Source organism: Hemitrygon akajei, chromosome 14 (assembly GCF_048418815.1).
Source record: "Hemitrygon akajei chromosome 14, sHemAka1.3, whole genome shotgun sequence".
Classification (NCBI taxonomy): domain Eukaryota; kingdom Metazoa; phylum Chordata; class Chondrichthyes; order Myliobatiformes; family Dasyatidae; genus Hemitrygon; species Hemitrygon akajei.
Genome location: NC_133137.1, coordinates 6,273,367 through 6,297,683, shown reverse-complemented (window position 1 = coordinate 6,297,683; position 24,317 = coordinate 6,273,367). Strand labels below are relative to the sequence as shown.

The window sequence follows — 24,317 nt, the reverse complement described above, 5'->3', positions numbered from 1 at the left end:
GTAATAAATCAACTCTTTTGGTTTTTGAACTTCATTTCAATTGTTATAGTAAAAGTATTTTGCTTTTACCTTTCCCATTTATACTGCCATGTATTTATTTACATTTGCTTTACCGTCCTCTGCTACCAGAATCCTTCCTCTTCAGCCAGCTCTTTCACCCAGTTTCTCACTTCATCTCCCTCCCCCACCCACACACTTTACCCCTCACCTGGTTTTACCTATTACCAGCTTGTACTCCTTCTCCGCCACCCACCTTTTTATTCCGGCTTCTTGGCCCTTCTATTCCAGTCCTGATGAAGGGCCTCGACCCAAAACATCAACTGTTTATTCTTCTCTGTCGATGCTGCCTAACCTGCTGAGTGCCCCCAGCACTCTGTGTGTTTTGTCCTTGATTTCCAGCATCTACAGAACCTCTTGTGTTTATCATTTATTTACATCTCAGCCCATCTATGTTACTGCTCCAGTACTGGATCCAAGTGAATGTCTTTTACGGTGAACTTCTCTACAATGAACTGACCAGCATTAGTTTTCAAAGTATAATACTGAGAGTCAAAGTATGAGAAATTGGGGATACATTCATTCTGAAGACCTGCATGCAGATAGAGATATCATCATTCATGAGTAATATATCAACTCTTTCAGTAATTGAACTTCATTTCAATTGTTAAGCATTTCTAAAGCTTTCCTTTGTATCTTACAGATTTTATTAATCTGAATTTCTCATTCAATATACATTCCTCTGGTCATCTCCACACAAATCAGAATTCAAGATTTTTATCAGTTTGAGCGATATGTATTTTCCTGTATTTCTCTCATCCTGTTGCAGAGCAGCTGATAATTTCAATAACTTAGAGTCAATAGTAAATTCCTTACATTGTTTGATGACAGACGACCTACGTATTTATGCTTCAAAAAACGAACAAGCAAACTGATATTTATTAGCCAAAACTCATATTTTAATTCCACATTATATCTAATTCAACAATGTTGGCTGCTGGCTTTGGTATAAATATCAAAGGGACAGCAAAGGGATACAGAATTTTGTTGAGAAATGGAAAGTCATTAAGTCAAATTCTGCAATCTAAGTTCAACTGCACTTATTTTTCCTTATTTCCACGTTTTGATGTCTACTTTGAACTGTGAAGTAGACATGATGCATACTCATTTTATATGATGTCAGTTGTACTACAAGGGACACTGTGCAATTATGAAGTGCAATCACTTAGAATAGACGCAGATTAAATTCTTCACATCTTGCTGGAACTGCTACTGTGGGCAGGCAACTATTCTCACCAGAAAGATATGAATGGATGTAGTTGAGGTGAAAGAGCTATCCAGGCTAATCCCATCTTCTTGTTCTGGATCCTTGCAGGTTACAGCAGAAGTATGCAGCCAAATATAGTAAAAGCTCCCACATCTGCCTCCATGCCAAATCTCCATGGTGCTGATGAAGGAAAGACTCCAGTTAACCAATTAACAGCCTGGACCTCCCTTGGTGTTAGCCTGATCAGCATTCACTGAGTACTGGTCTGATGCCAATGTGGGCACTCCCTTACAGCTGTCCCTTGGTGCAATTCCAGTGTCATTCTATCTGGAGAGAATGGATAATTACTTTATTCATCTCTTTCATCGTATCAACGTCCATCACAAAAACTAGACCCCCTCCATGGATTGAATCAACACCTACCAGCAGACTCAAGGACAGCTTCTATCACACTGTTATAAGATTCTCGAAATGACCTCTTAAACAATAAAGATGAACTCTCAGTGTACTTTGTCATGGCTCTTGGATCCTATTGTCTATCTACACCACACTTTTTCTGTAACAGTAACACTATATTCTTTATTTTTAGCCCTCTTTTGATGTACTTATGTATGGAACGATCTGTCAGGATGGCATGCACACAAAAGCTTTTCACTGTACTTTGGTACACATGACAACAATAAAACAATCACCACCCTTTCTAAACAACAGTATAGTAGCAGCCCTTCCATCTTAAAGCACATTCCTTTGGGCAGGTACAGAGCCTCTGTAGCTTTTAACGATCAGTGGGCCAGTATGGTGATTATCAAGTTTTTGACATGAATAAATCACATTCTTCACCCGTGCCCTCTGGAGCCTTCAGATGCCCAGGTCACATTGCTGGACAATTTCTCAGAGTGTTTCATTCCTTCTGAGTGTGCACTGTGCACAGAATGATGGGTGTTCTTCAATATTCTCTTCCCCGCATCAATGTCCTCAGCTCTAAGAACCTAAAACATCGCAATTTAACCTTGGAGCATGCAAGTAAATTTTAAAATACCACAGTACAACATTGTGATCTAATAATTACCTTTCCATGTTCAACTACCAGAAGGCCACCTTTTAATGGGTTTCCTAATTGCATCCAATATACAGTCAGCCCTCCTTATCCGCGAGGGATTGGTTCCGGGACCCCTCACGGATACCAAAATTCGCGGATGCTCAAGTCCCTTATTCAACCTGTCTCAATGTGGTGGACCTTAGGACCCAGCGGAACCCCAGACCTTATTTAACTTGTCTCAATGCAGTGGACATTAGGACCCGGCGCCAGAGCTCTGAATCCGCAGTGTTTCTGTTCACGAAAATAATCACGATCACGATTGAAAATAAAGTGGAAATAATAAAGTGATCAGAAAGAGGTGAAACACCATCAGTCATTGGAAAAGCGTTAGTCAACAGTTGGTCAACAATCAGAACAATTTTAAAGGATAAAGTGAGAAAGGCTCTGCCCCGATGAAAGCTACAATTATTACTGAGCAACACAGTGGTTTAATTATTGGGTTTTGGGTTGTTGATCCTCCACATCAACCTGGCACAGTGAACAGCGCACTTGAAAGCGGTCTGTCACTGGATCGAACTTGGGAACTTCCGTTCCCGAGCTCGACGCTGAAACATACATTCTTAAGTGTTCTATATGCATAGAAAGGTAAAATATATACTATATACTGACAAACGTTTGACTAACTGACGCTAAATAATACCAGATGTACCTGTTCTGACTTACTTAGTAAGAGAACTTCTGATTTTTTTCGATCCCGATCCACGATAACCCACGCACATCCTCCCATATACTTTAAATCATCTCTAGATTACTTATAATACCTAATACAATGTAAATACTATGTAAAATAGTTGTTATACTGCATTGTTTATGGAATAATGACAAGAAAAAAAGTCTGTATATGCTCGAACAACAAGTGCTGGAAGAGCACTTCCGGGTTTTCGCGATTCGCGGTTGGTTGAATTCGCGGATAAGGAGGGCCAACTGCACTCGCTAATTCATCTTACAGGCTAACATATTAAGTTACTGCTCTACAAATTAAAACTGCGACACCAACCCTTCTACCATCTTTTCTCAACCTAGCTAAACAATTCATCTATACTTTCTAATTAATTGCAGAATGACATTTAGTCATTTGCAGAGAATGCCCATGTTCAAATCTCAAAAAATCTCACAGCAGGAGACTCGTGTGTCATTGGGGAGGCTGGAAAATCTTTCACTGTGGGTCCACAGACCCGAGGTGTTTGTGATCTTCGGACACAGAGCTCGATAAAAGCAACGATACAGACTTCTAACATTGTAGAACAGCAAGTTGTTATGTCTCCTGCTCACTGTGAAAATGGGGGATACCTCCCTCTCCCTTGCCAGGGAGAGTGAGAACCCGTGGGTTGTCGAATTTTGGATGAAATGCAAAGCCTTTGGGATAACTTTGGTCTGTATCTTTGCTATTGCTTAGCACACGCTTGGGCTCGGTGATTGTATCAATGCGCGTTTATTTTTGCTGGTGGGGGGAGAGGGGATTGTCGCTCGCTGCCGCTTATGCGCAGGAGGGGCAGCTGGGAGGGACTTTGGGGTTTTCACGTTTAACTGTCGTTCATCCCTTGGGGCACTTCTCTGTTTTTCATGGATGTTTGTGATGAAGAAAGCATTTCAGAATGTATATTGTATACATTTTCCTGACATTAAATTTGACCTTTGAACTTTTGAAAATATGAAATTCTCTACTTGCTATTGCTTCATCCTTTTCTTATAAGCTGTAAAAACCCAATGGCAAAGGCAGATCTTGGCAATATTTATTACATAAATTTACTAAAATGTTGAAAATGGCTCCATGTGAAAGTAAAATCATGTAACAAAATACATAAAATGGTGCAACGCTAACACCTGAAACAACTTCAGTTCAGAACCCTACCTTAACATTGTGTTTCTCCACTTACTGTAAAGTCTCTTATTCCCTCTAATGTTATCTTTTTTGAAACATTTAATACCATTTCCCTTTTTAAATTATACTCAGAGATCTGCTCCAGGTATCACAGTACATCTGCTTCGAAATGACAACCCACACATGATGCAAATGCCGAGAATATTTGAAATTATGTGGGAATGAATCAGGGATGAAGACGTACAGATGTCATGGCACAGTCTCAGAACATTAAGGAGCTAATCTAGCATTTCTAATGGCTTGCCATTTTCCTGACCTTCAATGATTGAGTAATTGAATCTTAACACAATAGTCTAGAAAAACAACAATATTATGCTAAAAATTTAAAGGGTATTCATAGGACTTTCATATAAGTTCACTGGTCTATAAAATATTCTCCAAGTCTAAGAGTGGACAGATGGCAGTCATCATTAATATTGTTCTGTTGATCATCCTTGCTCATGGATTGCTTGTTCCACTCCCATAAGGGAGGAGGCTACATACCATCCACGCCAGGACCACCAGGCTCAAAAACAGTTACTTTCCCCAAGCAGTAAGACTGAACAACACCTTCACCCACTAACGCACCTCTCCACACCCCCAACCACCATTACTTTATCATTTCCTGTCAGTCACCTTAAGTACAGACACTACTTTGCCCAGTGTCAATTTATGGACATGCAATCATTCTATGTATATAAGCTATCATATGTATTTATATTTATTATGTTTTTATTATTATAGCATTCTTTATTTTATTGTGTTTTTTTGTGCTGCATCAGATCTGGAGTAACAATAATTTAGTTCTCCTTTACACTTGTGTACCCTGAAATGACATCAAACAATCTTGATCAGATGTTCAGAGACAGAGAGTTACAATCCATATTGAATCAATAGTTTATTTTTCACTTTTACAATTACTAGATGAGTATTGTATCAGCACTTCAAAGTCTGTACTCAGTGTAAAGGGTTATCTAATGAAGAACTCGTTGTGTCGGGAAACTCTGGTGGGAATTAGCAGCCACTCCTTATCTATGCATAAACACACATAACGCATCTTAATCAAAATTCAGTGATGAAAATCTCAGCACTTACTTTATGAGCAATAGATGTTGCAGACTCAGATGCTGCCAGTTTGGCCATTGCAGCTTCCTGTAAATTAGGGTAAAAACATAAAATTTCAGTTATATTGAGCCAACAGCATTTTATTCTATGCATAATTAAGATGTTATGTCTCGATTTTACTGCAAGCTACAGATTATGTTGGGTAATATCAATATAAAATTTACCCTGCAACCATTTCAAAAACCACGTTACAGGACTCAACTGGAACCAGGAGAAGTGGTTTTGCACTAAACTGAGGTTCCACCACATAGGAAATAACCTCAATTCTACTTCTTGGTGAATTCCTCAGTCATGGTAACAATGAACCAATTGCACGTCAAAAACATTTGATCATCATTCTCAGTTTCTAGCCACTGTTCATCCCACGGGTTTGTACGGATGGTCTCAAATACTTAGTAAGCTCACAGCTGGGAAAAAAGTAGCAAACAGTGTACATGGCCATTGTTTCTTGTATTTTACAGCATATCGGGGTTGCTGGTTGCTACAGTGCTGCAATATTAAATAAGCAGAAGATGAATTTGCCCATAATAGCTGATATATTGCAAGCTGGAGTGTTCTGTAGACTCAGCAAGCTATTAAAAATATATATGAAAGCTTATAAAAAGATTGCAAAGTATCAAGGTTTCATTAAAGTGACACAGGCTACAATATACCCTGGAGCTGGTGCTGGCAATTACCAGAGAATTAATGGATTACAACATTTTAAATTATAGACTGGGATGTAGAGTGCAGCTTTTCAAGAATGCATATTGCATATTACCATCATTACAATGGCATACAGTAAACCGCAACAAGCCATGAAATTGTTGAAATCAAACTTGAGGTTCAGTTTTTGATTGTAATTCAACAACCTACACAATCAATTCTTAAAGCCTGACAGGGAAAATAGAGCTAGAAGAACTACATGGCCTCTTGTGCCTGCTCGAGCATTTGCTAATATTATGATGAATACCAGCTTGAATATCCTGTGTGAACCCCAAATCCCTTGATTCCTTAAAATTCTATGAACCTCTGTCTTGAATATATTTGTCAACTTAGCTTCTGCATCACCCTGGATGGAGAAATGTATTCTCAACTCTGTCTTGAATGGCTGATTCCTTATATTGAAATCATGACTATTAAGTCTAGACATGCCAGCCATGGGTAACATTGGACTATAAGACATAGGAGCAGAATTAGTCTATTCTGCCCATCGAGACTGCTGCACCATTCCATCATGGCTGATTTATTATCCCTCTCAGCCTCATTCTCCTGTTTTTTCCCCGTAACCTTTGGTGCCCTTACTAATTAAAGAACCTATCAACCTCTGATTTAAATGTACCTAATGGATCAAAACACCAGTTCTACAGTTCCTCTCTCAATCCCCACAAGAATCTTCTATGTTCAAAGATTTTTCCTATTTTTATTCAGTTCCAATCTCTGATTACTTGCACCTGTGTTTCTCTTTCAGATGTTGATTGCGGTATTGTGTATCAACATTCAATGGGTCCTATTAACTTGCTATTATCTTCTGGCACAAACCAGACCACCTCTGGTCCTGCCATTTCAAAATGAGTTTGTTTAATTAATTCTATGAGTCCTTTTCCTCTGGGAAAATTCCCATTACTAGAAGCTTTTATTACATTTTTTCTCTAATGCAAACTTCAAGCCTATGATATAGATTCAATAAACACAAAAAAGTGAAGGAAGAGAACCAGTTTCCATTAATGTTGCACTCGGGATGGAGAGAGGATGGGCAGAAATGGATGCTAACAGAAAGAGATGAATGAAAAAGCATTGAGGGTGGGGGAAGAACAAAAGAAATGTAGTAGAGGAAGGACATGCATACGTGGATTGGGAAAGAAAAAAAATGACACTGAGAAGGGACTAAAGCATAGAAAATGAAAGGGGAAACTCCATGCCAGTGAATGAGACAGGTCTTAATGCCATGAATGGGAAGTCAAGTCCTTGATATAAGAACTGGGTTAGAAAAATATCTCAATCTTGGCTACTGTTTATAAATCTTTCAAAAAGGAGTAAAAATGCTAATCAAACTTTGCTTTAAACATTTGTATCTAGCTTTCAGGGTTTCGTTTATGTTTTTTCCCCTATGTTACAAATAAGCATTACACAAATATCAGGAAAACTGTCAGCAGCTTGACTAGATTTGCACAGACAATATTTTCTATTGTTGTTTCTGATAGATACTTCCTCCATTCCAAGCTAATTGCTAGCATAACAGTGCTATGCTACCAGAAGAACCATCCATTTCTCACTGCTACCATTGGGAAGAAGGTACAGGAGTCTTAGGTCCCACACCACCAGGTTCAGGAACAGTTATTACCCATTAACCATCAGGCTCCTGAACCAGCATGGATAACTTCACTCACAACTCTGAACTGATCACTGAACAAACTATGGAGTCACTTTCAAGGAGTCTACAACTCATGTTCTCAGTATTTATTTGTCTGTTTGTTTGTATTTGCACAGGTTGTCTTTTGCACATTGGTTATCTTGTCAGTCTTTGTGTGTAGCTTTTCATTGATTCTAGTGTATTTCTTCGTTCTACCTACAAGAAAATAAATCTCAGGGTAGTAAATGGTGACATATACATGCTTGGTTAATATATTTACTTTGACCTTGGACTTTGATCCTTTGGATGAAACAATGAATCCAAGATCATCCTTCCCTTCTAGGTCTACATAGTAGATCCTACAGAGATACTAGAAGAGAGGGGCTTTCTTTTAATATCACATTCACCCTTCAGTCAAACTCTGATTCCCTGGCAATTTACTTCCTTGCTCTTTTTGGTACACTATACACAAATTGGTCCCGTGTTTCAAAAACCTTCATAAAATTCAATTGCAGCATTTGGGGAGGAGAGCAGGGTTGAAGCTAAAACAAAGAACTGCCATGAGCTTTAAGAATGGTGGAAAGATTGCCCTCAATACCATACAGTCCTCATTGCTCCGGGAAAAGCTCTGTACAATGCAGCTTGGCACTTCCATTGTACCCTGGATAATGGACTACCTGACTGGTAGACCACAGTTTGTACAGTTTCAGGTCTGTGTGTTAAAGGAGCACTGGGGCCCCACAGGGGACTGTATTGGCTCCCTTCCTGTTTACCCTGTATACCTCCGACTTTAGATATAACACTGAGTCATGTCATCTGCAGGAATTCTCTAATGACTTAGCAATAGTTTGGTGTATAAAGGAAGGATGGGAGGGTGAACACAGAGCCCTAGTGGAGGACTTTGTCAAATGGTGCAAGGCAAATCATCTGCAGCTCAACATTAGTGAGACAAAGGAGACAGTGATGGACTTTAGGAAGACCAAGGCTGCATTGTTCCCTGTTACTATTAATAGTAAGGACATGTAATGTGGTGAGGACCTACAAGTACCTAGGGGTGCACCTGGATGACAGACTTGAGTGGAACACCACCAAGGAGAAGGCAGGAGTTGCCTCTACTTCCTGAGAAGTCGGAGGTCTTTTGGAGTATGCAGGCCTCTCCTTCACATGTTCTACCAGTCTGTTGTCACCAGTACGATCTTCTATGCAGTGGTGTGCTGGGGCAATGGCATCAACACGGGTGATGCCAACAGGCTCAATAAACAGATTAGAAAGGCTGGCTCTGTTATAGGAATCAATCTGGACACAATGGAGGCTGTGGTAGAACAAAGGATCCTAAAGAAAATCCTGGCAATTCTGGGCAATGTTTCTCACCCTCTGCATGGCACCTTGGCTGAACAGAGGAGCACTTTTAGTAACAGACTAAGACAGCTGCGCTGCTCCAAAGAGCGCTAAATAAGATCATTCTTACTCTCGGCCATTAGGCCCTACAATGAGTCAACATATAGCCGGGGAAATGATGAACTCCTCCTGTTAGACTATCTGAGGTAACTAATTTTTTTTCTTCTTACTTCTCTTCTAATATTTGTATATCTGTGTACTTGCAATGCCACTGTGACGCTGTAATTTTCGTTAGAATAAATACAGTGCCTATCTATCTATATATGTATTCTACAGCTGTATAGTCCACTCCAGCTTCTATTTCCTTTCTTCTTATGGCTGTGGCATACATTAGGGAATCCTGCTTTCCACAAAGGGTTACATAAAAAGTCCACTTTGTCAATTTTTTACTTCCAAGACATTTTTCTGTTGGACTGACATGCAACATTTTGTTCTGAATTTTTGGCACTATCCCAAAACACAGCAATTACCAATAAAATGTATGTCGTCCTATCTATAATTAACCAACCCTCATCAAGATTACAACAGTTCACTAAATTGAATTGAAAGGTTATTGCTATTTGACATTATACTGACTCTCCACAATTTATAAATTCACAACTATAAATCATATGGGATTCTGAGGTACTTTATATTCAAAGGTTCATTTAATACCGAAACATGCATCCATATACAACTCTGAAATTTGTATTTCTCCAGATAGCCATGAAACAAAGTAAAAACATGAAAGTCATTCAGAGAGAAATACAGTATCAATCCCACCAACGCCCTCTCTGTACAAAAGAGAACGGCATCCCAATCATCAACGCCCCCACCCCTGCACAAAAATGAACAGGAACGTTGACCCCCAAAAAACAATCCTTCCCCCTCACAAAAAAACAGAATATCAAGCCCCGAATCCCCTCCCTTCGCACAACAAAAAGAAAAAGGGAGAGGCCATAAAAAAAACACAGAATATAAAAACCATCAGCCTGAAGAAGTCTGCAGTCCATAAACACAATAGTCTAATCAACAAGCGCAGAACCACAATATCATCCTACGATATCATCAACACTCATCAAGAGAGAGGGACACCAGACGAGGCAGAGGGGCCTACAGCGAGCCGCACAGAACCCTCCCAGCAGTGACCAAAAGGCAGGCAGTCATTGCCGAAACTCTCGCTCGCCTTCTGCATTTGCCTCATTGTCTTAGTCTTCCCCTACGCTTTAATCAGCTATTAACTCACACTTTAAATGGTGAAATGGAGTCAAACATCAGCTCATGCCCGGCTCCAAGTTTCTCTGCATTGAAGCCGTCTGAGTACACGCTCGCTTCCTGGAACATTCTCTGAGTCAGCAAAGTGCTGCATCAATCAAATGATCTCCAAGCTCTAACAGTCCCAGAAACACATTTAAGGTGAAAATCTGAAGTAAAAAAGCTATTTTCTTTTGCTACCTGGAATGTGTCAACAGGGGGAGCGCTGTATGCTGCCACCATCTTGACCAGAAGGTCCAATATAGACAATGAAACTTTTGAAAAGTTAAAGTGCACTTAGGTTGACTGCTGAAAAAGCCGAGATGCATCTGATGATAGAATAAAATATCAATCCAAATGACAAGTTTCATAGAAATCCTCCCTCAGTTCTAATGCCTCCATTCTATCTGATCTAATATAAAAATGAGCTCACCAGCCTCTTAACACCTTGCAAATCACACTATAGATTCAAGGTTCAAGATCCAGGATTGCTTAATGTCTTTTCCAGTACACAACAGTAAAGGAGGATGAAATAATTGCTATTCCAAATCTGATGCAGCACAAAAAAACACAATAGAAGAAAGAACATAATAACTACAAAGACATGAGATAGCTTATATACATAGATTGATTGTATGTACATAATTTGATTGTACAAACGTTTATATATAAACCACAAAGCAATAATGATACAGATTTGGATGTTTCTACCAATTAAAATTACTCTAGGTAGATAAGCCTTAGTTTGACCTTGAAACCGAAATGAAGCTTTAAAAGAAATCGACTTACTGTGAATGTGTTATCTCCTTGATTATATTTAATCCAAATAACAATCAGCTGCTCTGCTGCTAAGAGACATGGTGTTGTAAGAAAGCATTGCCCTTCTAATCCCATGTAATACTTAAGGACATAAGGAAGGCATGCATTCTATTAGAGCAAAGGAAAGAGCAGCAGGATATGACCATGTAGCCCCTCAGGTCTTGTTCCCCCATTCAATAAAATCATCGCTGATCTGATGATCAGCCTCCTTCCTGATAGCCAATTATATACTGATTTATTTACTCATTTTATCTATTTATTTATTTATTTACTTATTTACTGATGGCCTAATAAAATCTATTTCAGACTTGAATATTCCCAGGTACAGAATTCTGAGAGTTCAAAATCCTCAAAGAATAACTTAATCCACCTACCTGTTGTAAAACTATGTCCTCCAGTTGTAGATTCCCCATCAGCTTAAAGATTAAAATTAAAGATTAGCGCTATTTGTCACATGTATGTCAAAACAGCGCAACATACAGTGAAATGTGTCACTTGCGTCAAATCAGATCAGTGAGGATTGTGCTGGGGGAATCCACAAATGTCGTTATGCTTCCAATATCAACATTGCATGCCCAAAACTTACTAATCCTAGCCATTCACCTTTGGAACGTGGGAGAAAACTAGAGCACCCACAGGAAACCTGCACGGTCATGGGGAGAACATACAAACTCCTCACAGACAGTGGCGGGAAACAAACCCCAATCAATGATCACTGGAATTGTAAAACGAACGCACTAACTGCTGCACTACCATGCACCATATTCATGTTCAGAGCATGCCATGAATCTTAATTGTTTCAATTCGATTCCTCCTCAATCTTCAGAGAATATAGGCCCAATTTACCTCAATCTTTTCTCATCAAGCAAATCCTTGAATTCAAGAAACAATCCTGTGAATCCAATGTTCAATTCCCTCCCTGGGAAGTATCTGCTTCTGAAACATGGAGACCAAACCATATTCAGATTTCCGGGTGTTTTCTTGTCTAACTCCTGTACGGTTACAGGAATCCTTGCCTACTTTTGTGCTCTATAAGTTCTTACAAAAATGATCAACATTCCATTTGAGTACCCTGGCTGATAATCAACACAGGCGCCCATCAAGGATGTGTGCTTAGCCTACTGCTCTACTGCCGTTACACGAATGATTGTGTGGCTAAGAACAGCTCAATCACCATTTAAAAATTTATAAATGACAACATTGCTGTTGTTAAAATCTCAGATGGAAAAGATAAGGCGTATAGGAGTGAGATAGATCAGTTGGTTAAATTCCATCACCCAGCTCTCTGCTTTCTGTGGGGAATGCTCCCTCTGTGATTCCCTTGTCCATTTGCCCCTTCCTACTAATCTCCCTCCTAGAGCACATACCCCTGCAAACAACCAAATGCTACAGCTGTCTATTTACCTTCTCCCTTACTTCCATTCAGGGTCCAAAACAGTCCTTCTGGGTGAGGTAACACTTCACCTGTGAATCTGTTAGGGTCATCTACCGTATCCAGTGCTCCCGATGCAGCCTTCTTTATGTTGGAGAAACCTGATGTAAAATGGAGGACCGCTTCATCTGCCAGGAGTGGAATAACCCGATGGCCAGCCATTTTAATTCCATTCTGACATGTCAGTCCATGTCCTGTTCTTTTGCCACAATGAAACCACTCTCAGGGTGGAGAAGCAACACAGCATATTCCATCTGGGTAGCCTCCAACCTGATGGCATGAACATCGACTTCTCATGTCAGTAAAAAATTCTCTCCCCTTCCCTCTTTTTCTATTCTGCACTCTGGTCTCTTACATCTTCTCCTCACCTGCCGATCAGCTCCCCAGGATACCAGTCCTTCTTCCCTTGCTCACATGGTCCACTCTCCCCTCCTATCAGACTCCTTCTCCAGCCCTTTCCAACCTACCTGGCTTCACTATTATCTTTGAGCTAGTCCTCCTTCCCCTCTACCACCATTTTATTCTGACATCTTCCCCCCTTACTTTCCAGTCCTGAAGAAGGGTCTGGGCCTAGATCGTCGACAGTTTATTCATTTCCATAGGTGCCCCTGACCTGCTGAGTTCCAGAGTGTGTGTTGCTCTGGATTTTCAGCACTTGCAGAATCTCTTGTGTTTATGATATAAATTGTAAATAGGTGGCGGTCCCAGCATTGGTTGATGTGTCACCTCACTAAATGCACACTGCTGTTATGAAAATAGCCCATACTTTACACACTCTGCTAAATGCCAATTAGCAAATCCTCCAAAATGCAAAATAGACTCAGTAGTCACTTTATTAGGTACAAGTCTGGACTCAGTGCAGTCTTCTGCTGCTGTAGCTCATCCATTTTAAGGTTGGATACATTGTGCATTCAGAGATGCCCTTCTGCACACCACTGCTGCAACACGTAACTATTTGAGTTATTGCCAGCTTCCTGTCAGCTTACACCACTCTGCCCATTCTCCTTTGACCTCTCTCGTCAACAAGGCATTTTCACCCAAAGAACTGCCACTGACCAGATTTCTTTTTTGCTTTTCACACCATGCTCTGTAAGCTCTAAGAGACTGTTGTGTGTGAAAATCCCAGGAGATCAGCAGTTTATGAGATACTCAAACCACCCCATCTGGCACCAATCCAAGGTCAAAGTCAATTTGATCACATTTCTTCCCTATTCTGATGTTTGGTCTAAACAACTGAACCTCTTGACCAGGTCTGTATGCTTTTAGACATTGAGTTGTTGCCACATGATTGACTGATTAGATATTTGCATTAATGAGTTTACAGGTGTACCTAATAAAGTGGTCACTAAGTGAGTATTACTCACCAAACCAATACGTCATACCTTGCGAAGTAACCTTTTATGCAATACCTTATGAAAGGCCTTATGGAATTCCAATTATATTATGTTTACTGATTCCCGTTTATTTATCCTACTGGTTAGATTCTCGAACAACTTTTAAAAATTGTTAAACATAATTTCCCTTTTATACTCTACTTAATTTTTTAAAGTATTGTGCTTTACTGATTTGGTAATAATGAACTCCAGCATCCTCTCAATGGTAAACATTAGACACGTTGACCTCTAGTTTATTGTTCTTTTTTCTCTCTACCTCATTCCTTAAAAACAGTATATTTGCAATTTTTCAATTTTCTGGAAATCCAAAGGACCAAAGACAATGCTTCTACTATCTTTGCAGATACTTTTTTAAAATTGTCAGATGCATGCCATTAGGTCCAACGTCTCTGTCAGCGCTTGGTTCCATTAGTTTACTTGATGCATTTTCTCTACTGATAATTCTTTTGTTCCTCCCTCCCTTTCGCTTCTTTATTTCTGTTTTAGATACTTTTTCAAGCGTGTGCCACTGTGAAGATTTTTAAAAATTGCTTTAGGCTTAACTTGGTGTTTTGATACAAAAAATATATTCCTTCAGTATAAAGACCCATAAGGAAAGTTACTGAACACTATTCCACACTTCCACCATCCCATCTAACACACACACATCATGGCTTATTGAGAAATTCTCAGTATGTTTAAAATCCAACTTGTAGCCTGCTCTATTCCATCCCACACTTAGCCTTTCTTTGCTTTGACATCCACATGGTTGGACCAGGTCAGGCTATTGGCCATGTTCACACCTTGGAACATGAAGCTTTCCAACCTTTCAGTCTCAGCACTGTTGATTTAAACCAAAACACCGACCCTCTTTTCTGAGGTCAATGACTTTTGTTTTACCGATATTGAGAGAAAGGATGTTGTCACTAGGTTATATCTCCTTCCTGTACTTTAACTCATCCTTATGTGACATTTGGCCCACTACAGAGGTGTCATCTGCAAACTTGCAGATGAAGCTAGAGCAGAGTCTGGTCAGGCAGTTATGAGTGTACAGGAGTACAGTTAGGGGCTGAGGACACAGCCTTGTGGGGTACCAGTGTTGAGAATAGTCATGGTGGAGGTGGTGTTGCCAATCCTTACTGATTGCGGTCCATTGTTCAGGAAGTCAAACATTCAGTTGCGAAAGGAACTGCTAGGCCCCAGGTCTAGGAGTTTGGAAAGGAGTTTGCTTGGAATTATAGTACTGAAGGCAAAGCTCTGGGCATAAGAGTCTGACATAAGAGTCTTTACTGACCAGATGCTTCAGGAATGAGTGAAAGGTCAGGGAGATGGCATCTGCCATAGACCTGTTTTAGCAGTAGACAAATTACAGCAGGTGCAGGTTATCTAGGAGGCTGGAGTTAATGTGTAACTTGAAGGTCCTTTCAAAGCACTTCATGACATCAGAGCCACTGGCATGAAGGTATTGTGTTTACTGACCATGAAGATCTAAACTCAAATAATGTCCTTAAGTTCTATTGGATATAAATAGCCATGAGTACTCTCACTAAAGGAGATTATACTATAACTACCCAATCTTCAAAGACTAGATTACCGCCCTGTTAATTCTCCACGGTGAGTTTTAGCTGCCAATACCCATTATTTGAGTAGTGGGATCCCTCTCCCTACCAAAGCAAGGTACTTCCAGCTGACAAAGTAATTTAAACACAGTTCATTTATTTTCAATGATACACATTAACATTTAAACACCATACTTAAAACACATTTAAAACTCACAGAGAAGTTCTATCTTATAAAACATTTTCAAATCACACACCATTTTTAAAACACAAAGCATTTCCAAAGCACAGGTATAATTTCTTATAAGAGAAAAAGACATACCAATCATGCAGACGAGCTTATCATCCGCCATAGAAACGCAAGCCAGAGGAATGGATTCCAGTCATCCCATCTTCCTAAAGTTCTTCAACCACTCCCAATAAGCCTGAACTGCTCTCTACATTGATACCCCTTTTATACCCCATGGACATGATATTTTCTCAGATACCCTTTTAATACATATCTCACTTACACAGTTCACAATTAATACTGAAAAGCTAATTTCCTTGAGTACAGTACATTAACCTTCCAACTAGAAACACATCAGTTATTTGATACGCTAATGATATTATTCATCTGGTTCTGCAAGCTTCCTTGAACTAAGCAACTTAGAATCAGCTTCTCTGTTTGAAACAAGCCAAATTAAACAACCCATTGTCTTATACTGCATCTTGAGCAGTAATAAACCAGTGTAGTGAGCTAAATCTTACTTCTCACAGACAGTGTCTACTATCTACTAAGCTTGTTTGCATAGCTGTTCTACAGACCGTACTTGTTTTAACTTCAAGCTGATTACTGCTTGCTGTTTACATTTTAAGAACTGAAGACTGACTTCCATTTACAACCAGAAGTCTAACAACTATTAGTTGGAAGTTGTGATCGTACAAGTGGCAACTGCTTATGTGTAGAAAGCAAGATTAGCAAACAACCTACTGGCCAGGAGTGAATATCCATCACACCGAGCAGTAGTCATTAAAACATAAACAAGGGAAAATCTGCAGATTCGGGCAGTATCTATGGAAAAAGGTACTTCAGCTGGAGTTCCTCCAGCATTTTGTGAGTGTTACAGTCATTAAGGCATGTTGCCTGATTTTTCTCAAGTACCAAGATTATAGTAGCTTCTTAAAGGAGATAGGAAAATAGGATTGAAATAGGAAGAGTCAGGTAAGTCTGCATATACTTCTGTGCAGGATCTAAGGACATGGCTGGTGACACCAACTGGGTCAAATGCTATCCATGTTTCGCTCTCCAGAAGACTGACCTGACAGCTGCAATGGTGAATGTGGGTTCAATTGCATTCGAAGTTGTCAGGATGGACAGTGACAATCCAATTCCCTTCTGTTCAAAACATGTACGTAAAGAGTCTGTTCAGCTCATCAGGAAGGAATGTGCTGCTGTGAGCGACGCTGCCCAATTTTGTTTTGTAGCCTGTCATAGCATGCAAGACCTGCCACAACGATAGCTGGCCTGGGTCTCAAATTTGGACTGGCATTGTCTCTTGGCATTCCCGATAACTTTATGGAGGTAATTTCTCAATTTTGTGTATAGGCTAGGGTTACCTAATTTGAACACAGTCTTAGATTTCAGCAGTAAATGAATTTCCTGGTTCATCCATGGCTTTCGATTTGGGAACACCCAGACTGACCTCTTTGGTACACTTGCTGATAAAGCCCATTACGATGGTTACATATTGATCTAGATCCTAGGATCCAAAGCCATTGTAATTGAGTGTTACATGTTTCATTGAGATCCCCCTCACCCTTTGAAGCTTTGTGAATACAGGCTCAGTTGACCCAAACATACAATAGTCCTGCCACACCAGAGGTCAGTCAGGTGAACCTCTGTTGCACTTCTTCCATGAGAAATACATGCTTTCTTATATAGACAGGACATAATTGGACATAACCCTGTAGCTGCAGTCTCTAGGCCCTGGACAGCTGCAATAAGGTATCTTTGCTGTTGCAATCAAACTGCTCACTGCACCTTCATGTCTGCTCTTCTCAGTGACTAGTGAGCAATGACATTCAGATTTCTTTGTGCATCAACATTTCCCAATCCGTCACCATTTGAATAATTCCCTACCTTCTGTATTCCCTACCAAAAGTGAATAACTTTGACCGTTGCTATTAATTAATTGATTAGACTGAAATTAGAGCAATTTTTTTTCCTTAGCAGATTTGGATATGGAAGCTTGAAGCTTCCTTGCAGCTGCACTTGTGAAAATGAAAGGAAACCCTTTATAATTATTGCTGCAATATTTGCTTCAGATCTGACAGTGGCCAGTGTAGTATAGTTCACAGTAATCTAGCATTGTGTCCACTTGTGGTAGGTGGATATCCCGTTCATTTCTTTATATCGATGCTGGTTCTTTGAAAAAGCTACCTCAATGCATATAATTTCTCTATAGACTTAGAAACATTTCCTCTCCAAATATACATTCATTTTTGAAAAGCACTGCTGAAATTGCTTCTGAACATATTGCAGAGGCACGTTCACCAAAGGCTAAGTTATCCCTAGATACTGTTATTCAAAGACTAGAATGCACTTAGAAAATAACAGCATCACCTTGGCGTTCACTGGTGGTTCAGAACACTAACTCTGAATAACTGAAAAAAGAAAGATCTTTTTAGAATAGCTCACAACCAGTTCTGCAGACCACATGCTAGTGAAGTTCACAGACACTTTAAAATTCATTTCAATGGAAGAAAACAATTCTTTAATATGTCTTCAAAAGACCTTATTGATCTGAAAGGTGGACGAGACCTTGAATGTAGAAGAGCACATATTGTTAGTTGGAAATGTGGGCTACACTCTTTAAAGTGAGGCAGTAACAGAGCAACCATTTGTCAAAGAAATAAGACACACAATCTTCTGCTTCAATTTCAATTTACTTTAAGAAAAAATAGTGGCATATTTTAAATCAAGCTCAAGACTGCCATTTATTCAGAGACTGAAGCTGTATAGACTTTCACTATGCATCTTTGGATTAATTAAATTGATGTTATCTGTAGAGTTCAAAGCTGAGGAAGGTTACTACTGAATTGCTCAAGATAAATGAGATTCAAAGATTTGATGATTAAGGTCAAGGATGAAAATCCACCCTTTACATCAGAAGATTCAGTTTCACTTTGAGTTTTGCAAATTATCAGCCACAATAGAATTAAGAACATAAGCTATTCGAAAATGTTCAGGAAAGAAAGTATGATTTGGGGAGATGGGGTAGTTTGTAATAAACTACAATTGATTAAAATAGATATTATCTTCTAGCACTATTTTGCGTTGATTTTGAAAATACTTAAACTTTTTAAAGGTCACTTCACTTACTATATAACTTCACCAGATAAAAAGCCACATTTATAAATATTAAAACTCTTGAAGGCAAGGAAACAACTAAAACATTTTAAAAAGCAGGATATTTAAATAAACTCAATTCAATCTTCCCTTCCATTTAGATGACTAGTGTTGCTGAACTTGAGCCAGGTAGATTCAACATTAGAATTTCTCAGCCAAAGTTCTGAGAAATCTGCAAAAGTTTACAACCCTATTCTCACCCCCCTCCAACACACACATTACTCTACAAAGGATACACTGTATAGCCAATGTAGCTACAAAGGAGAATGATCAACTGAACAGAACTTCCATGAGTCACAGACATCGGTGTGTTTAGAGGTAAAAGCTCCATTTATATTTGGCTCTGAACAGAAGGTACTTATCGTGATTTTTACTTTCAGCTCAACATTTTGCATTGTCTTTATCAGTATATGTGCTAAATTTTCAATCTTCTATAGGCCTATTCAACAACTACTGGTATTCATAATTCCCAACATGAACTTAAGTAAACTAAGGATGTTGCTATTAGTTGTGAAGGAAATCTTCACACTAGTCAAATCTGAAGATAAATAAAGGGAGATATTATAGAAAGCAGGACAAAACTTGGGAATAATCTAGAAAATGCTTGAGAGCATTTTAAACCAGGAGATTAAGAAAGTAAAAACCAAAAAAATCGCAGATTTTCAAGAAGTAAAATAAACTCTAGATACTGACACAAGTTTGCAGACAAATGATAGTGCAGTTAAGTTTTTGGACATGTCTTTATTGAGGATCAAAATCAAAATGGAAATGTGGATGATGATACCTGCAAAGAGAGTAGTGAACAAAATGTTGGAGGAACTCAGCAAGTCAGGCAGCACCTATGGAGAGGAATAAACAGTCAATGTTTCTGGCCAAGACCCTTCATAAGGACTTCAAATATCAACTCTTTATTTCTTTCCATAGATGCTGCCTGACTTGCTGAGTTCCTCCAGCATTTTGTTTGTATTATTCTGGAGTTTTAGCATCTGCAGAATCTCCTGTCTTTATGACTTGTTCTGTTCTAAAACACAAGTGTTATACTACAAAAAAAATCATGAGAATAAACTACAAACAAGAGAAAATCTGCAGATGCTGGAAATCCAAGCCACACACATAAAATGCTGGAGGAACTCAGTAGGCCGGGCAGCATCTATGGAAAAGAGTACAGTCAATGTTTCAGACTGGGACCCTTCAAAGCACAAGTAAGCTGTTTGGCCCCTAAAATTACACAAATTACAAAGAGCTGATGAACTCTATCCCAGGGTGTAATGGGAAGCAGAGGAGATTGCTAGGGCTCTGATAAAGATTTCTGCATTATCTTTAGGCAAGAATGAGGTACTGGAAGTGCAAGTTAGATAATGTTGTTTGCATATTCAAGAAGGGCAGCAAAGATAAACAAGGAAACTATAGTCCACTAAGCCTTGTGTCAGTAGTAGAGAAACTAACAGAAAAAACATCCTTAGGGTTAGAATTTATAACCACTTGGGAAGGCAGGAACAGATTAGGGGAAGGCAGCACGGTTTTGTGCAAGGGAAATCATGTCTCATAAATCTGAGTTATTTTGATGTGGTTATGAAGAAAATTGATGAAGACAAGGCAGTAGACATGTAATATATGGAATTTAGCAAGGTCTTTGACAAGAATACATACAGTATGTTGGCCTGGTCAAGAAAGTTAGTGCATGGGATTCAAGATGTTTCAGCAAACTGGATCTAATATTAGCTTGGTGACAGAAGACAGAGGAGTTTCTCTGAGTGGAAGGCTGTAACCTATGCTGTAGCACAGGCAAGGGTGATGGGACCTTTCCTGGGTATCAATATATATACTTTATTAAAAAAACTTAATGAGAATGCCTAAGGCCTGATAGGTTAAGTTTGCTGATGACATGAAGATTGGTGGATTTGGTTGATAGTGAGGTTTGCCAAAGGATAAGAGCTACATAGATCAAATGGAAATTTGGGTGGAGCATTGGCAGATCAAATATAATCCAGACAAGTTTGAGGTAATGCTTTTGGGTCATCTAGTACTGGCCAAACATATAAATAGTGGAATCTTGAAAGCGTTGATGTACAGAGGAATCTAGGGGTGCAGGCTTCTAACTCCCTAAAAATGGGAACACAATTGGGTAAGGTAGTGAAGAAGAACTTTAGCTTGCTTGCCATCACAGGCAAGACTACTGAATATGAGAGTTGCAACATATGAGGTCAACTTGAGTCATATTCCCTCGGTGTATATGAAAAACTGCATGTGAGTATGGCAGCACCAAACAAATCCTGAACAAGTTCAAGTGACTGACTTCCCTCAGAAAAATAACAACTCCAAGATTCCACAGTGACAAATCCTCCAGCACTCGTCATGAAAAAGTAAGTGCGGTTTGTATGATAAGTATTTTGAGTGGAAATTTGAAATTGTATCCCAGTGAGTCAGTTTTCCCAAAATTGCAGACAAAGTCAATACTTGAATGTTCCATCAGCCTCAATCAGATACATGCCATAGTTCAGAATTAGTTTCCAAAAGAATTCCAGCCTGTATACAGACCATAATCATAGTAACCAGATAATACTAAACTAATTTTGCAGAATAAAATGGGCAACTGAGCTACTAAAAGGGGAAGTGACCTCAGTTTATGCATTCAGCACCAGAAGTATGCTGCCTGTTAAAGATGAGAGATGTCGAAGACTATTATACTTAAAGCATACTTCAGCTCTTTTTCATGTGTAAACAGGATGGCAATCTTCTGTTTCAAGGCCCCTTTGTGAAATTTGGTCATCTCTTTTCACGGTTGTCACATAGCAGGGTCTTGGATGACCTTGTCTACCCCACGCCAACCCACTTCATCACAGAGATCTGCCAGTAGGTTGTGCTATCTAACTGTACTGTGAAATCCTGCTGTGTTTTTGATATTAATTGGAGCTCAGATCTTAAATGTGGCACTTCCCAAAGTACGGTGAGCTAAACACATTCTTTAAAAAAATACTTGATGAATATAATCCTGATAGGCTTGCTTAAAGCCTCTTGCAGTATTATTATTTCTATCTTCTGTCTGAGGAAGCTTGTGCAACAACTATGAATGTTCCTGCTGTTTCAATGTTTTAGCAGTTCTATACAAAAGCCTTTAGATGTCTTGCTATTATCTACAGTACATGCTGGTATGGACTGAAAAGCTCTTCACACAAAGAAGCCTCTGTAAATTTCAATGGCATGCTCAAGGGAAGATAGACCAAGCTCTATAGATTTTATAATGAATTACAGTGGTGGCTCTGTTTTAAATCAGAACATTTATAGGAAAACTTTTATGTGTATTTATCTGCAGACAACAGAAAGGATGTGGCAAATTCTAAAGTGACAACAGGTAAAGAGGTGGAAAACTGAGTGGACAATGCCTCTTTAACAACTGCAGGTGTTAGTAAGTGATTCAACAGCCAGCTGCCTCCTGAACACACAGCTGAGGATGACAGAGGAACAATTATACAGGGGTATCAGGAGTACAGCTGTGCATTGTTACTGGGCACAAAGCCAGAGCAGATGGTTGTTCAAATTTGTGTCTTTAAAAAAAGCCGTGAACAGAAGACAGTTACTTAGATCATTTTACATTTGCATGATGATTGACTTAATGAGTTATGGATCACTGTGCTGGCTCTGTTTTTTTTTAAAAATTCATTCACAGGATATGTATGTCATGATCAAGGCCAGCATTTATTACCCATTTCACAAGTCCCCTTAAAAGGTAAGTTGTTTTCCATGAGTTGTTGTGTCAGAGCTATATAGCACAGAAACTGCCCATTTGGCCCACCACATTCATGCCGACTTTTTTGCCCATCTACGCTAGTTCCATTTGCCTGCATTAGATCCCTATTCTTCGTGCCTTGCCTTTTCAAATGCTTGTCTAAAATGTCTCTCAGATGGAGTGCTCTCATGTTTTCGTTACCCCAGCCAAGGGTAAAAGATACTGACTATGTAACCTACCTATGCCTCTTATAATTTTATATACTGTTATCAGGTGACTCCTCATCTTTCACTCCAGGAAAAACAAACCCAGCCCATCTAACCTCTCACCATTACTAAAGCCTTCCAGTCCAAGCAACATCACAGTGAATCTCCTTCGCACACTCCTCACTGCAACCATGCCCTTCCTTCAGAGTGGAGACCAGAACTGAACACAATACTTCATGTGGGGTCCAACCTGCCTTTTGTAAAGTTGCAACAAAATGTTCCCATTTTTCAATTCTGCACCTCAACCTATGAACACTTGTATGCCATATGCCTTCTTCACCACCCTATCACCTTCAGAGAACAATGTTCTTTGGCCCCAGGGTCCTTCTGTTCATTAACATTCCTGTATGTGTCCTACCCTTATTTGACTTCCCAAGATCACCCTATACTAGTCAGGATGAAATCCTATACCTGGATTTTCCACCTCCATCAGAATCCTGCTGTAGCCCGAGACAACCAACCGTCCTCGTAATCCACAACACTATCAACTTTCATAACGTCCACATACTTACTAAACTTAGCTCCTACATTCACATCTAAGTCGTTAAAATATGTCACAAGCAGCAAGGGTCCCATCACTGATCCCTGAATGTATACCACTAGTCACAGACTTCCAGTCAGAAAAACATCCTTCCATTACCATCCTCTGGCTCCTATAACCAAGCCAGTTTTGGATTCAGTTAGTCAGCTCACCTTGGATCTCACGTGCTCAACCTTCTGGACCAACTGACCATTGTCAAGTGCCTTGCTAAAGTTCATGTAGACTCTGCCTTCATCAATCTTCCCAGTTATCTCCTCAAAGCATCAAGTTCAAGTTTAATTGTCATTCAGCCATACATGAATACAACAAAATGAAACAGCGCTACTCTGGGAACAAGGTACAAAACACAGTACCAACAGTCACACGTAGCATAAAGGACCTAGAGCACATATAAGACACAATATATCAGTAAAACGCACTCACGCAAAGAAATTAATCCAAACCCCTGAGTTTGCAGACAAACACAATACAGCTTGCCTTCTGTCAAGCGAATACTGGAGGGTGGGATGGCAATGACTCCAGGTTGGATGCCATACCACGCCACCTCCGGTGGAGTCCACTAACTCCAACGCCTCCCTCGTGGACGGCATTGAACAGGTGTCACTGCAGCTCGAGGCCTAGTCCTCACTACAACTGAGGCTACGCAGCTCCCAAGCTGTCTGCCAATAAATCAGTGAATGGACTTGCAGCATTCCACATTGAGAATGTCCAACAGGATCTTGCAACAACAAGGAAAGCGACTAAGACGATCTCTCGCTGTTAGTCTGCACACTGCCTTCGCACACCGTCTCCTCCAGGCAGTGCACCATTTGCAGCGAGTCCAGTTTCTACAGTCTCTCTGCCATGAGCAACTCACTGATCAGGTAGACCTGCAGTACTTAAAGTTCTTAATGTCTA

The 24,317-nt window shown here is 39.7% G+C and overlaps 1 protein-coding gene across 3 annotated transcripts in view; it reads right to left on the bottom strand.

The window, feature by feature from the left end:
- The window catches only part of acads (acyl-CoA dehydrogenase short chain), a 134,403-nt gene that overhangs the window by 7,058 nt on the left and 103,028 nt on the right, over nucleotides 1-24,317 (bottom strand). For all 3 annotated transcript variants that reach the window (XM_073065424.1, XM_073065425.1, XM_073065423.1), the window contains one exon: nucleotides 5,320-5,376. In XM_073065424.1, the coding sequence (XP_072921525.1) occupies nucleotides 5,320-5,376 (57 nt within the window). The remainder of the gene's footprint in view (nucleotides 1-5,319; nucleotides 5,377-24,317) is intronic.